Source organism: Psammomys obesus, unplaced genomic scaffold (assembly GCF_907164565.1).
Source record: "Psammomys obesus unplaced genomic scaffold, mPsaObe1.curated_primary_1811, whole genome shotgun sequence".
Classification (NCBI taxonomy): Eukaryota; Metazoa; Chordata; class Mammalia; order Rodentia; family Muridae; genus Psammomys; species Psammomys obesus.
In genome coordinates, this window is record NW_026596051.1 from 31,075 (window position 1) to 46,050 (window position 14,976).

At 47.5% G+C, this 14,976-nt stretch overlaps 1 protein-coding gene across 2 annotated transcripts in view; it reads right to left on the minus strand.

Moving 5' to 3' along the window:
• Window positions 1–12,418: 12,418 nt before the first annotated feature.
• The window catches only part of Spred2 (sprouty related EVH1 domain containing 2), a 94,575-nt gene continuing 92,017 nt past the window's right edge, over window positions 12,419–14,976 (minus strand). For both annotated transcript variants that reach the window (XM_055624146.1, XM_055624147.1), the window contains exon 6: window positions 12,419–14,157. In XM_055624146.1, the coding sequence (XP_055480121.1) occupies window positions 13,483–14,157 (675 nt within the window). In that variant the 3' untranslated portion in view covers window positions 12,419–13,482. The remainder of the gene's footprint in view (window positions 14,158–14,976) is intronic.

Below are 14,976 nucleotides of genomic sequence, written 5' to 3' on the forward strand. Positions count from 1 at the left end.
TAGAGACTGTTTATTTAGCTCCAGTACATTTATTTAGCACAGGTACATTTAGGGGCCTCTGGACTGCAGGTTTATCTGTGGGGTATGTTTCTTTTTCTTAGCCATCTTATAAAATAAAACACAAAAACCTTCCAAGACACAAGCTGCGCTTAAGCTCAGCAAATTATTAGAAGACAAATATTCCAACAACTGCTTCCTGAAGCAGGAGGCACAGTCCACAGCAGGCCTGGGGTTCCAGCCGTCAGATGCAGGGTTTTCCATCCTTACACTCAGGTCTGACGCAGCTTCCGGAAAGGAAAGTGTTGGGTTTCAGAGGTAGATTGCTGCCTTTTTCATTTTGTTTTGTTTTTTATGCTTTTTGAGCCACGGTTTTACCCGACAGGCCTAGGACTTATGTGGTCCTCCTTTCTCAGTCTCCTGAGGTTCCACGTTGGTTTACAGAGCTTTCTTTAAAAAGTGTGCATGTCTGTCTATGTGTGTGTGTGTGTCTCTGTGTGTGTGTGCACATGCGTGTGCAAATTCCTCAAGGACACTAGGTGTAGTATCACTCTCTGACTTATTCTTTGAGAATGAGTTTCTTACTGAACCTGTAGCTATATTGGGCATATGTAGCCATGCCTGCCTTTTTTATGTGGGTTTTTGGGATTTGAACCAAAGTCCTCAGGCTTGCCTACCAACTGCCCTTAGTCACTAAGTTATCTTCCAAGGGTTAGAGCTCAATGTTTAAATAGGAGACAGTGAACATACAACGTGCCTGTGAACCCAGAAAGTGAGTCTGTCTTCTATCTCGTAAAACAAAAGAAGAACTGTGGGATTCTAGGGCTAAAGAGATGGCTCAGAGGTTAAGAGCACTGGCAGCTCTTCCAAAGGTCCTGAGTTCAATTCCCAGAAACCACATGGTGGCTCCCAACCATCTAAAATGAGATCTGCTGCCCTCTTCTGGCAAGCAGGTGTACATGCAGTCAGAACACTGTATACATAATAAATAAATATCTTTGCCGGTTGTGGAGGCACACACCTTTTCCCAGCACTTGAGAGGCAGAAGCAGAGGCAGTGGATCTTTGTGCATTCGAGGCCAGCCTAGTCTACAGGACCAGGACAACCAACGTTCCATTACACAGAGAAACCCTGTCTCAAAAAACAACAACAACAGAAATGTGGTCTTCTCTAGGTCATAGGCCAGTCTCCTTATGGCCCTGGCAGCAATGGAATGAGACTGGTCTGAGAAATTGTCTTACTTGCTGTATTGCTATATGGCCTCTTCTGTGGGCCAGGCTGCAGCCTAGATGTCAGTTTGTTCCCAGAGACTCCCAGCTCTGGGCAGATGCCCTGTGGCTCCTGCCAAAGCATGTGTCTGCCTCAGAGCAGTGCATGACGTTAGCTGGAGAGGCTGAATCCTAAAAAGACTCCTGTTCCTGGCCTGGCCACCAACCTTGCTGATGCAAACCCTGCCTGGGGCTACCTCAGGCACCTTTATGAGCCCTGCCAACTGATTTCTAGGCTCAGGTCAGACTCCAGAAGGCATGGGTTTCTTTCCTTTCCACAGGGTGGCCTTTGTACCCATGGTGCAACTGACCCAGTTCTTTTTTGTAGAAAAAAATGGAAAATGTCCCTAGTCAGATGAGAGGGGATGAAGCAAATGGTGAGCTACTTGAAAGTTCAGACATAGCTCTCCTGAGGAAGGGGTAAGAAACATGGGCCTTGTCTCTTCTCAGCATTTGGGGAAAAAAAAAAAACAAAAACAACTTTCAAAATACAGAGGCTGAGTGCCATGCATTCTGTCTTCCAGAGAGGAATGAGTCATGCAGAACACATAAAGAACACATAAATTTTCTAGTCTCCGGAATACTGCGAATGTATTTACATTTGGTATTATTCTATAGGTTCACCTTAAATTTCTCTCTTTGTGTGTCTCTTTCTGTCTCTCTCCCACTTTCTCCCTCCCTTCAAAACCAAAAACATCAGTGGAAAAAGCCACCGCTTCCTTCCCTGCCAAGCCTGCTGTAGCAGGGGGTGGTGGCCACAGATGGCCAGGTCCCATGCTCTGACTCAGGCTTCCTTCTTGGTGGCCCGCTTTCTGCAAAACAAACGTAGATGCTGATTAATGGGCCTCAGGGGGCATGCATGTGTCCAAGGAGGCCCTACATTAAGTCACAGAGGTGTACTTTAGCTTTGCAGAATGGAAGACCACATTAAGTCTCTGGGCTTCGGCTGTGGGGGATGAACTCTCTAAGCGGCACTGGGCTGGCAAGGAAACAAAGACAGTCACCAAAGAGCACCACATAGGAGTCACAGCACACTTCCTGAGCCCAGATAGGGAGACTCAAAAGGACCAGCGGCCCAGTGTCCTGGGTGTAGACCTTTCTCTGTCACTGCACTGTACAAGATGGTTTTGTGGTTCTTGTAATTGCCAGCTTCTAAGTCTGGGCAGACGGGATCAATCTTCTTTCTTTTGGCAAGGAGAAGTGTTCTTGGAAGCTACCCAAAAGGCAACCATAGTTACCGAAGGAGCATGGCAAGCATGAATCGGAGGTGGTGGTAATCCAGGCCTAAAAAAGAGGAAAGCTACGTGGGTCGGCTCTCACATCAAGCATCAAATATCAATGCCAAGGACACCCAGATGAGTGTGGGTGCAGGGCAAGCTGCCCCTAATATGGCTTTAGGTGCTTCTGTCAGCCTGCCAAGGACTCCTAGGAACTAGAAACCTGGCAACAACCCTCAAGCAAAGAAAGATCAGGAGCCAAAGGTCTTTCCTGGGTTTCACGAAGGAGAGCATTCTCAGATTTCCTGCCATTCATGTCAGCCCCTGAGCCAGATGGGGTGAAAGGATCATTTTCATGGCACTCAATCCCTTTGTTGATGACTGTCTTCTGTATGGGTGGAAGTTATCGCCTCGGTTAGACAGCCTGATGTTTCCTGGTGCTGGTGGTGGTACAGAGGGTCCATCCCAGTGCTAAACAAGCACTTTACCATTTGAACCACATCCCAGTTGTTGACACCCCCTGGGCCCCCTCCCCACCCCACCCCCAGCTAGCTGCAAGCATGTGTCAATTCTTCAAGATGTTTAGTTGCTGAAGGGAGTGACAGACAGTGGAAGAAAGGTCAGGGTGCTGAATGAAGCTGCTCCTTGGGGTGGGGTGGGGGGAGCAGGAGATATTCTGAATTCTCTCCTTTAAGCATCCCAAGAAGTGGGCAGCAGATCCAACTGTTGGCTGGCTCAGACATATCCTGGGAAACAGTCACCAGGCATGAATATCTAAACTAGGCAGGCATAGAGCTACAAAAAGAAGCTGCCAGCACCCATTTGGAAGGCTAGGGCCACTCACCCCGCATTTGTCTTGTTTGATGACTAGGCTGAGCCCCATGGCTCCCTACGCAACAGAAAAACACCAACAAAGGGCTGGCAGAAGGGTAGCAGTCCTGTCCTCAAGTCCCGGAAGTCACACATCTCTGGGAATGTTACTGTCCTGTGTGAACTAAACGCTGGATCAGATAACTGCTTAGTGACAAGCTGCATGATGCTGGGCCAGAACTCTGTGGACTTAGAAGGAAGAACTAAAAGCCTGAGCTAAGATACAGAGGGCGCTGAAGGGATGCGAAGCAACCAGAACCAGGAGAGCCAGAGCCACTTGACACCGGAAGAGAGTGAAGAGCAGAATTGACAAATTGGGTCTGTACTCCCAGTACCTGGGAGACTGAGGCAGGAGGACTCCCAGCCATGTGATGAATTCAAGGCTAGCCTGGGCTACATATGACCTTGTCTCCTACAAGAAAAACATGAAGGGGGGGGGCAGGGGAGAGGAGAGATTGCTCTGTGGAGTGGCTGCTGTGCAAAGAGGAAGTCCTGAATTCAGATCTCCGGAACTCACAGAAGAAACCTTGGGAGCAGGAGGTTAGGGAGTCGGGGGACAGGAACTCACCTCTGAAGCTAAGAGGTGAGTTCCAGGTTCAGTGAGATAACATGTCTCAAAAAAAAAAAAAAAAAAAATGGAGATAAACTGACATCTGATGACAAATTCTGGACACACACACACCCCAACAAAAAAAAAGGGGGGCTGGAGATGACCAAAAATTAGTTTTTTGACTAGAAAGAGGAAGAGGACAAACGCCTTTTGTTCTCAATATCCCTTTATAGTCCTAAAACTTATTGAAAGCTCTTGTGTAGGTACACATAGATATTTTTTCTTTATTGTTTTTTATTACAATGTATTCACTTTGTATCCTGGCTGTAGTCCCCCACCCCTTGGCACATAGATATTTTTTAATTTGAATTTTTATTATTTTATGTGTGTGGGTGTTTTGTTGCTCCTATGCATGGATTATGCGTGCATTGCCCAAGGTGTCCAGAAGAGGGCATCAGATCCCCTGGAACTGGAGTTACAGGTGGTTGTGAAACACTAGTACTGGCGGGAAAACCCAACCAGGGTCATCTACAAGCGCAGTCCTTAGCTTTTGATCCATCTCTCCAGCCCTCAGGTGTTATTTTGATGATGTTTACATAGAAAATCTGACCTCAGACTGTTATGGGAAAGGTAAAAGAGTCTCTCTCTCTCTCTCTGTGTTTTAATTTCTTTTTTGTTGTTGTTTCTCTTTTTAGACAGGGTTTCATTATGTAGATCAGGCCGCCCTTTATCTGCCTGTGACTTCTGTGTGCTGGGATTAAAGGTGTTTGCCAAAGCCTGCCTAATAAGAGGATTTTAATAACTTTTTGAGATCTTGTGGCTAGTTCTTTGTTATTATGCCAAACCTGTAAGTGACAGTTTTCCCCCCTTTCTTTTTTTAACCATAATACTTTCATTGATTATTTGGAAATTTCAAATAATGCACCCTGATCACTTCCTAGTCCTCCTAAGTTCACCCTTTCTCTTGTGACCTCCTCCAAAACAAAAGGAGACAAGAGAAAGAAAAAAATACCAAGTGCAATTTGTGTTGCCTATCTACTAACCAGAGCCTGGACTAACTCCCAGTGGCTAACCCTCTGAAGAAAACAGTCCAGCTGGGCATGGTGGCGCACACCTTTAATCTCAGCACTGAGGAGGCAGAGGTAGGCAGATTGCTGTGAGTTGGAGGCCAGCCTGGCCTACAGAGGAAACTGGGTCCTTCCCTACCCCACTCCTGCCAGAGTCAGGAGTGAGCATCAAGTTTAGCATTCCTATTACAAGTAATTAATTAATCATGTGCACCTGTTTTTTGTTTTTGTTTTGCCTGTAAGTATGTCTGTGTGAGGGTGTCAGGTACCCTGTAACTGAAGTTACAGACAGTTTTAAGGGGCCATGTGGGTGCTGGGAATTGAACCTGGGTCCTCCGTAAGATCAGCTGATTCTCTTAACTGCTGAACCATCTCTCTAGCCTCCACTTCCACTCCAATCACAACTTGTAAGAGTTCCTGTCAATGGCTTCCTGTCTAGACTATTTATTTCTTTTGGGGTGGGAGAACAGAAGTTGTCACCAAAGCCTCCTAAGCTTCTCCTTCCCAGTTATAACTCTGAACTCATCAATACCACCGCAAAAGAGATGTCCTGGCTCTTCATAGCCAGTGGCAGCATGAATCACGGACTTCCACATGGTTTCTGGGTACCATGGACATCAATGTGGCTTCAGGCAACAGCTCAGATCACAGAAATCCACTTGGCCTTCAGTGGTAACACTGGCAAGCAACACCTTCTTAAAAGTGAGCTGCACTGTAGAATCTGAGAACACATTATCTTGTAACATCCTGTCTTCTGTCTTCTGTCTTTTGCACGAGGGTAACTTTATAGCCGCATACTTTGCCCACTTGGAAGAAACAGTGCAGCGAATGACCCTGCTCTTCTGAGAGCTGCCCACTTCATTTTCATTATTTTATATATGACACACACAAACATACACACACGCACACACCTTGCTCCTCGACCCCATAAATGTTCATCCACCGCTGAGCTATGCCCCCACCCCCCACTTTTTTTTTTTAAAGATAAGATTTCATGTAGCCCAGGCTGGTCTCAAATGACCTTGCACTTCTGACCCTCCAGCCTCTGCCTCCTGAGGGCAGAGATTGCAGCAAGCATTACACCGTGTCTGCGGAGATGCTATCGTGCCCAACAGAATCTTTTCTCCCCACCTGACACAGCCCTGCCCCATCCCTGACACATAGCCGGGAAGCCTTACCCTAACACGAAAACTGCCAACAGCTCTCTGACCGAAGATGAGGTCATGGGCCGAAGGCCAGGACGATGGTCATCAACTGCATATTCCATTCCCCACGACAGATCTCACTGGGCAACTGTCAGGCATGATTTTAAAACTCAGATGAGTGTGAGTGCCTGGGTTTCGCCACGGCAGCACACACTGGCAGCTTTCCTCATTAAACTATTAGACTCACTTTAAAAAATGAAAACATGTTCTTTTTCTTTTTCTTTCTTTCTTTCTCTTTTTTTTTTTTTTTTTGAAACAGATGCCACTTTATACAGTGGGACCTCAAACTGGCTGGCCTCAAACTCACAGAGATCCACCTGTCTCTGCCTCCCAAGTGCTGGGGTTAAAGTCAGGCGCCACTGTGCTTGGCACATACAAATAGCATAAAACATCCAGTGTTCTGTTTTGTGCTGGGGAAAGAACCACGGGCCAAGTTCTACCGCTGAGCTGAGCCCCAAATTGCTGCAGTTTGCTTGTTCTCCCTTTCAGTACTTCCTGTAGCTTTGAACAGGGAGCTGACGGGAAGAAAGCACTGTCACATCCACAGACAGGAAAGAAGTGTTTATTGTTCCTGGAGGAAGGGTGTGAGCAGGATGAAAGGCAACTTAGCTGTAACTACTAGGTTAACACCCCTGGGGGAGGGGCATAGGGATGTCTTGAAGGCAAACCCACACCCCCTGGAGTGCCCTTCCTGTGGCTATCCAGCTTAATTTTAAAGGAAGAGAAAATAAGCTGAAGAGGTTCCTTGATCCCCTGTTCAGTGGCCTAGGAAGGCATCGCGCTAGGTGCAGTACACAGAGGCTGTGGCCGGGGGGTGGGGTGCAGGGGTGTTCCATCCCAAGTTGGATGCAGAGCTTGGCAGTGTCATCCATTGCTGTTGCTTTAGAAGACGTGTAAGCTGCAAGACTGAGAGCAGCTGAGGCCAGACACATGGCGGGGTTTTGGCTCCTTGGATTTTAAGAATCTGGCGTAGGCCTGCACACATGGGGCCAGGGTAGCAGCTGTGGGGCCCCGGCATGGAGAAGGCCCTAGGTTTGATCCCCAGCACTGCCAAGAAGGAAAACAAATCCACCAAGTGTGAGGAAGGTAACCAACCATCTCCTTCCACGCAGCACAAAGCCCGAAAAGGCTTGCAGTAAATGCCTGTAGCTCAAGGTAATTTCACAAGTTCTGGTCCATTTACAGGCCTGCTTGCATTCCATGACAGACAGCAAACTTCCCTGCAGGTCCTGTAAACAGGGCTTCATAGGCCATGCTTCTCCCCTTGCAAGTAGCCATTCAGGTGACTTGACTGAAGGTCTCACCCCAGAGTCCATAGAAGTGTCCTGAGTTCAGGTAGACAGTGCCCTGAATGTACTGATCTCGGGCAAGTTCCTTTGAGCTGGTATCGGCTCTCTCCAAGAACTCTTAGACAAAGGCCACTGGCCTTTTTCCATGTTGCACATTCTGGCTACCCAGAATCAAGCCGTGCACTCTGCCAGGATCGGCTCTGCAGGTATTGGCTGTCTGTTAACATGTCTGGGAGTGTCAGCAAGGAAGCAAGCGCAACCAAACTGCGAACTACAGTTAGAAAAAGAAGTATGGAGTTGCAGATAGACCAGCAAAGTGCCACATGCTTGAGCCTCTTGTGCCTTTAGCAGGCTGCATTCCCCAGCGACTGATCTTTCCTCAGGGCCAGGACAAACAAGGAACTAAGGAAGCGTTCTGAATCACTTTACGGAACAGCCACAGAGGAGGGCAGGGCACTTGTCAAGGCTTCAGGCCCTATCTCACCTCACAAGACCCGCTTGCCACATCAAGGTGAAAAATTTTCTTCCTTTGGGCAGCCACTCCTCCAGCCTGCGCATGTGTGATGCCCAGAGCAGAACAGGCAAACCAACCAGCGAGAAGAGAGGCCCTTGGAAACAGGACTCTGTTCTGAGATGGGCAGAGCCGAGAGGCACCTTGTGACTACTTGATTAAGATACAATGTGTGTTTTTACTGCAAACCTCCACCAGTGAGAAGGTTCCTGGAAGGGCGGCCCTTGAACATTTCAGCTCAGGCTGGCTAAAGCTCAAGCTGACACGGAATTCAAAGCAATCCTCCTGCCTCAGACTTTTTAAGTGCTAGGATTATAAACATAAGTCACCACATCTTGCTTAAGGTGTTTTTTTGTTTGTTTTGTTTTGTGAGACAGGGTTTCCATGCATTCCTGGCTGTCTGGCTGTCCTGAACTTCTCTGCAGAGCAGGCTTCCATCCGATCCCTCTGCTTTCCGATTAAAGGCGTGTGCTACAACTGCCTGGACTTAAGTGTTTTGTTTTTATTTTTGTGTGCTTTGTTTTTATTGTTTATTTGTTTGTTTGTTTTTAGGATTTGTATTTTCTGTGTTTGAATGTTTTTGCCTGTATGTATGTATGTATGTATGTGTACTTGATATGTACCTGGTGTCCACAGAGTCAGAAGTGGGTACCAGATGCCAGATGGCCTGGGACCAGAGTGATGAAAGGTTGTGTGTGAGCTGTCATGTGGGTGCTGGGAACTGAAGCTAGGTCCTCTGCAAAAGCAGCAAGTGCTTCTTAAACACTGAGAGGTTTTTTTGAGTCATCTTTGCCTCAACATACCGTCTCAAGTTAAGGCTCAATAATTCTCTGTCACTTTAAAGGTAAATGTTTTGCATCACTGAATAAATTCAACAAATGTTGGGGTGGGGTGGGGCAGAAATGACAATGGGTTAAAAAGGTGGCTCACAGATTAAGAGTGGTCCATGCCTGTTTGCAGGACTTGGGTTCAATTCCCAGCACCAGGCTGGGTGGCTCACAACCACTTGTTTGTCTTTATTTATTTATTTATTTTTTATAAATTACAGTATATTCACTTTGTATCCCAGCTGAAGCTCTTCCCTTATCCCCTCCCAATCCCATCCTCTCTCTCTCTCCCTCATCTCCTCCCATGCCCCTCCCCAAGTCCACTGGTAGAGGAGGTCCTCCTCCATTTCCATCTGACCCTTGTCTATCAGGTCTCATCAGGACTGGCTGCATTGTCTTCCTGTGGCCTCGTAAGGTTGCACCCCAACCCCCCTCATGGGAAGGTGATCAAAGAGCCAGCCATTGAGTTCATGTCAGAGACAGTCCCTGTTCCACTTACTAGGGAACCCCACTTGGACAATGAGCTGCCACGGGCTACATCTGTGCAGGAGTTCTAGGTTATCTCTAAGAATGATCCTTGGTTGGAGTATCAGTGTCAGAGAAGTCCCCTGTGCCCAGATTTTTTGGTTATATTGCTCTCCTTGTGGAGCTCCTGTCCTCTCCAGGTCTTTCTATCTCCACTTCTTTCGTAAGATTCCCTGCACTCTGCTCAAAGTTTGGCTATGAGTCTCAGCATCTGTTTTGACACCTGCTGGGTAGAGTCTTTCAGAGGCTCTCTGTGGGAGGCTCCTGTCCCGTTCCCTGTTTTCTCCCTCTTCCAATGCTCACAACCACTTGTAACTCCAGCTCCAGGGGTCTGATACTCTCTTCTGGCCTCCATGGACACTTGAATATATTTACACCAATACATAAATAAAAAAATAAGATTTCAAGCATAAACAAAAATAAAACTTAAAACAAGCTAGGGTAGTATGTTTGTGGTATGATGGTTCCAGGCTAATCTCCTTGACTCTGTACATTAGAATCTTACCTTTGTCTCCCTTAGCAAGATGGAAACACCAAGCACCTGGATTTTGGTCCTGAAGCGTTTACACCTGAGGCCACTGAAAAAGGTCATTATTATAATGGCAGACTGTTCGGGGAGCTTGATCAAGAAACATCACTTCTCCATGGGCCTCCTCAGCGTGAAATGAGTGTGAATGCTTCACTTTGTGGAAAGCTAGAATGAGACTCCCAGCCAGCCTAGTTCCTGGTATTGATACCCGTGCGCATTTTTGCGGCAGTCAGAGCAGGTGGACTTGTCCTGGCTCAACTTTCCATACAGGGAGGGACTCAGAAGCTTGGGACAAGGCCCTTAAGGACTTGGGGGTTGTCACTAGCCAGGCTGCTCAGGTGCTCTGCCTCACGTGACTGTAGGGTCACCTAGTTCCCATTCTTAGCTTTGGTTTCAGCAAGGGACGTAGGTCAAACGAGGTCTTGAACTCAAGAGATCAGCCTGCCTCTGCCTCCTGAGTGCGGAGATTAAAGCTGTGCGCCACTTCCCAGCTTGTTTCCTACCTTTTAGCACCCATCTCGGTCAGTGGCTTAAAAACAACCCCCTTTCTTAAACCTGGAATGGAAGGGGGTCTCTATATACCTCATTTTAAAAAAGAACACCATTAAGTTCTACAGAGGAGCCACTTTCTGTGTAACCTCAAAGATCTATTGTATTTTCTCCGGGGAATGCCACTGTAGCTTTCCAGCACCCAAAACACCCATTTGGAAGTGGGCAGAGCTGCCCCGGAACCTTGGTTGGTGCAGTCGCTGTAGTCTTCTGGGAACTGCCTCCCATCGCCATTCCTCCCACCCCAACTGCTCTGTCTGGGCTTCCACAGGGATGGGAGGAAATAGCTCACAAAAAGGAAGGCCTCTGTCTGAGGAGGGCCAAACATGATCTCCCTCCACCCCCACGAATGTGGGAAGGGCCTCAAAAAAAAAAAAAAAAAAAAAAAAAAAAAAAACAGCCCTATGCCTCATGTTCTTCAAAAGAAACGTCATCCCATCCTGTGTGAGACAAATACCCCAAAGCCAACGGTCTGATAGGCTGTGTTTATATTTACATGGCACATTTTAAAGCAATGGCTACATCGGTCATACATATTAGAAACCATAAAAAAAGTTAAGAACTAAAATGTACATCATACACTTGTGTGTGTATATATATATATATATTACAGAGGTAAAAAGGCTTATTATAAAAAAAATCAATACAACAGGGGTTTTAGTACACAGGTGAATGAATTATGCTTCAGGCACTTTAATTTTGTTAATGTGAGCAAACAGCTTGGGGTGAGAGTCGGGGAAGTGTCTGCACAGGAAACCTTTTGGTTAGGATTTGTTATCACAGGTATAAAAATAAAATCTGAATAGTTTCTCTCAAATGATTGACGTCAGTATGGCAAAGCTGACTGGGAAAACTCTACACACCGCTCAGCTGCGGTGTGGCAATTAGACGTATTTACACGAGTGTCCCCATGGCTGTCTTTGTGCCCTGAACCGCTGCCTTCACAAACCAAGAATGATGCGCGGAGTAAGATTTACTAGCATAACTCGGAAGAGGGGTGGGAGCTGGCAAGAGGGGAGGGAGAACAAACAATGGCAAAGGCAACCAACACGCAGTGACTGGGATGTGTCCTTACTGAAATAAATAGGGGCAGTTGAACTGAGATCGGAGGAAACGGGGCTTAGTGTTGTGCTTCGTAGAGAGGTGAAAGGCCTGAGGAAAGTCCCTCAGGCTGGGGACAGACAGTCTCTCCACAGCACTGGAGGCTGGCTGGAGGCAGTCTGAGGTCTCCCGGCGTGGAGACTGCGCCATCAACACTGATGGCAGATGGCAGCTCTCTGCACCTTTTCTACAACAGACAGCCCCAACCAGTCATCTCAACAAAGGAAAACATCTACCAACGAACGCATAAACCACACGGGTTATCTACACTGATGATCTGTCTGAAGAAATGAGACAGGCTGTCAGGCGAGCAGAAAACATTGCCATGAAGGTAATCATGGCTAGCATTTTCCCAGTGTGATTGACAGACTGGAAAAAGTCCTTTTCCTTGAAGACTGATGTCCTGTGTGCAATAAAGGGAGGGGGAAGGAAGATAGGGGACTGAGCCTGCCTTCCACTGGTAATTGCCATGGAAAGATCTCAGTGGGAAGAACAGTCAGTCAGTGATGACAAGCCTGTCCCTCATGGTCCCCATGAAGTTTCGATTGTACTATGCTAGGTATAGGTAACCACTGTCACTTTTCTCTTCAGTAAGATTTGGCTCTTCGTTCCAACATATATATATATATATGTTGGAAATATATATATATATATATGAATATATATATTAATATATATATATAATATATATATATTATATATATATTATATATATAAATATATATAAATATATATAAATATATATATGTATGTTGGAAATATATATATATATATATATTTCTTTCCCCCCTCCAGCGAATCAGAAGCCTTTTACATGGCTTGGCGACCTACCCTTATCTATGCACCCCTATGCACCCCAAGTGGCAAGTGTGGGTGTGCAGTGACAGCAGAAAAGACACTTCGGCTTCGGAAGGATTTTTACATATGGCCTTGTTTTTTCCCCCCAAGAATAAATGAAAAAATCGAGCCCCAAATTAAAGCAAAAACATACGCCTAAACAAAATGTCCCCTGAATAATATAAAATAGTTGCAGGGGGTAGGAAGCGGCTACAGTTTTATTCACCACAACTTTAGTGTTTTTCAACTGGAACTTGTCCATAGAACACTGGTTTGTGTTTGAATAAATCTATTTGGTTTGCAAAATAATGAGTAAAATTTATCTCACTGATGTGTTATTCTAGTATTGCTAGGATTTTAGAAGTGGCAACACAGCTCTAAAAGGTCCTATTTTAGGGGTAAATGGGGCAGGCTCAGAGAAACTGAAATCCCCTTGCTAGCTAGCCCTGATCCAAGAGGACGCAAAGCAATTTGAGGAATTTTTCCTGATTCTCACAAGTTAATCTGAAGTTAAGGCTCAATTCTCAAGTCATTTTTTAAAGGTGACTGTTTCGGGAGAGGGAAATGATGATGGGCTAAAAACAGAAACTGCAGCTGATGATGCGAGAGATTTGGCTTTGGGAGTTAAAGCACTATTGTTTTGTGGTACAAGCTTGCTGTCCGGCTCGGCCCCTCAAATAACAAGCTGCAGGTCACAGCACTTCTGGGAGGGTTTCAGCATTTGGTCACATCTCGGAGAAACCCGGGTTGGTTAGCAACAGGGAAAAAAATGGTCTCTGTGGGGGAAAATAAAAAACCAACTACGAACCCCCTGAATCCAGCAGTTTTCACTGCAGATTCCTTAGAACAGGAAAGGTGGGGAGCGGGGCCAGGAAATGAACACATGGGTAAGACAGCATGATTACAGGCTGGTAAAACACACGAGTCTAAGCGGAAGGCTCTTTCCTCGGAACACTGCGAGAGTGTGGCGGCCTCCCCAGGTTTGGAATGATGTTGCAAGGGACCAGGGAGCCCAGCCACCTCTTGGCCTTGCCCTTTGGAGTCGGCAGGGAGGGGAGGAGACTGGGAGTAGGCAAGAAACAAATTCGCTGTGGCTGTGGATGGAGAAGGAAGGGGGGAGGGGGAGACTGAGTCACTGAGTCACGCAGCGGCTTTGTGCTTCCCTCCGCAGCACCTGCACAGCACCCCACAATGGTGGCAGGCCCGGAGGGGCAGGTAACAGCACATACAAGGGGCCAGGAAAGACAAGGCAATAAGTGCCATCCACCGGAGGCAAAACTTCTCGTCACTGGTGTCGCACGAGCAAGGGTCTGTGTAGTCTCCCTCAGGGTCCGACATGCAGTGGTACAGCATGCTGTCGGCGCACCACATGCAGCTCACGCGGCGGATGCAAGTTCTCACGGCATCGGGCGCGTCCTGGCAGTGACCCCTGTGGTTCTCTTCGTGGTTGAACATGTCCCTGCAGTACACGCAGCGCGAGCGCTCGCCCTCCTCCTTGCGCCGCCGGGACTTCCCCCGCAGCGGCTGCGATTTGATCACGGCGGAGCCGGCCCGGCCTTTGGGATCCTCGCCGAAGCCGAAATCCGACGAGTCCACGTAGGGGTAGTTGTAGTCGTGTTTGGGAATGTCGCCCTTGGCGAAGCGCACGTAGGAGGAGTCGCTGTCCTCGCCCGCGTCCAGGTACTTGCCGCGCACTGGCGCATGACGGTAGTCCTCGTACCCCGTCATCCAGATCTTCTCCCGGGGGTTGATGCGAACGATTTCTTCCTCCTCCTCCTCCGGGAAGCTGACCTGAGGGTAGGACCTTGGCACACGCTGTTTGGAGAAAAAACAAACATCGTGACAGCCCCAGGCGGCGCCAACGACAAATTAGACATTGCCACGTCCCACGGCAATACCGCGCCAACACCGAAAGCAGCAGAAGGAGAACCGGACGTATTACGGCCCCAGGCCGCGCCACCGACAAGTTAGACATTGCTACGCACTGCGGCAGCAGCGCAAGCCACAGAAAAACACCTGCCCGCCCTCCTTCAAAGCATTCTGTCAAAAGACTGAAACCCTTCAATGGACAAGCTTGTCTGCTTTTCACACTGTGCCCTGAACCCGGCAGGTTTTGCCAGTTCTTTGGTTGAAGTGACCACACACAGAGGGTGGTCTGCCCACCTTAGGAGCAGTTTTCAACTCAGCCGGTAAATTCTCACCCTGCAAGTACAGAACCCTGGAATCAACCACGCTCCCAAAGAACAGCAACCAGGAGCTCCAATACCGTAACTGTGTAGCGTGTCCGCAGAGCCCACGCCACTTCAGAGACAGAGGCAAGCAGATCTCTGTGAGTTCGAGGACAAGCTGGCCTACATAGCAAGAGTAGGCAAGAAACAAATTCCCTGTGGAGTAGGACAGCCGGGACTACACAATGAGACCAATCTCAGTTTAGACGTAAAGGTCAGAAAGCCATTCTATGGAGTTGGTTCACTCGTTCTACCTTTACACGCAAACTCAGGTCTCTAGGCCTAATTACTTGGCAAGTGCCTTTGCTTTAAGAGTGAAAACAGCAGGCAAGCAAGCAAGAAAGAAAGAAAAAGAGAAAGAAGGAAGGAAGGAAGGAAGGAAGGAAGGAAGGAAGGAAGGAAGGAA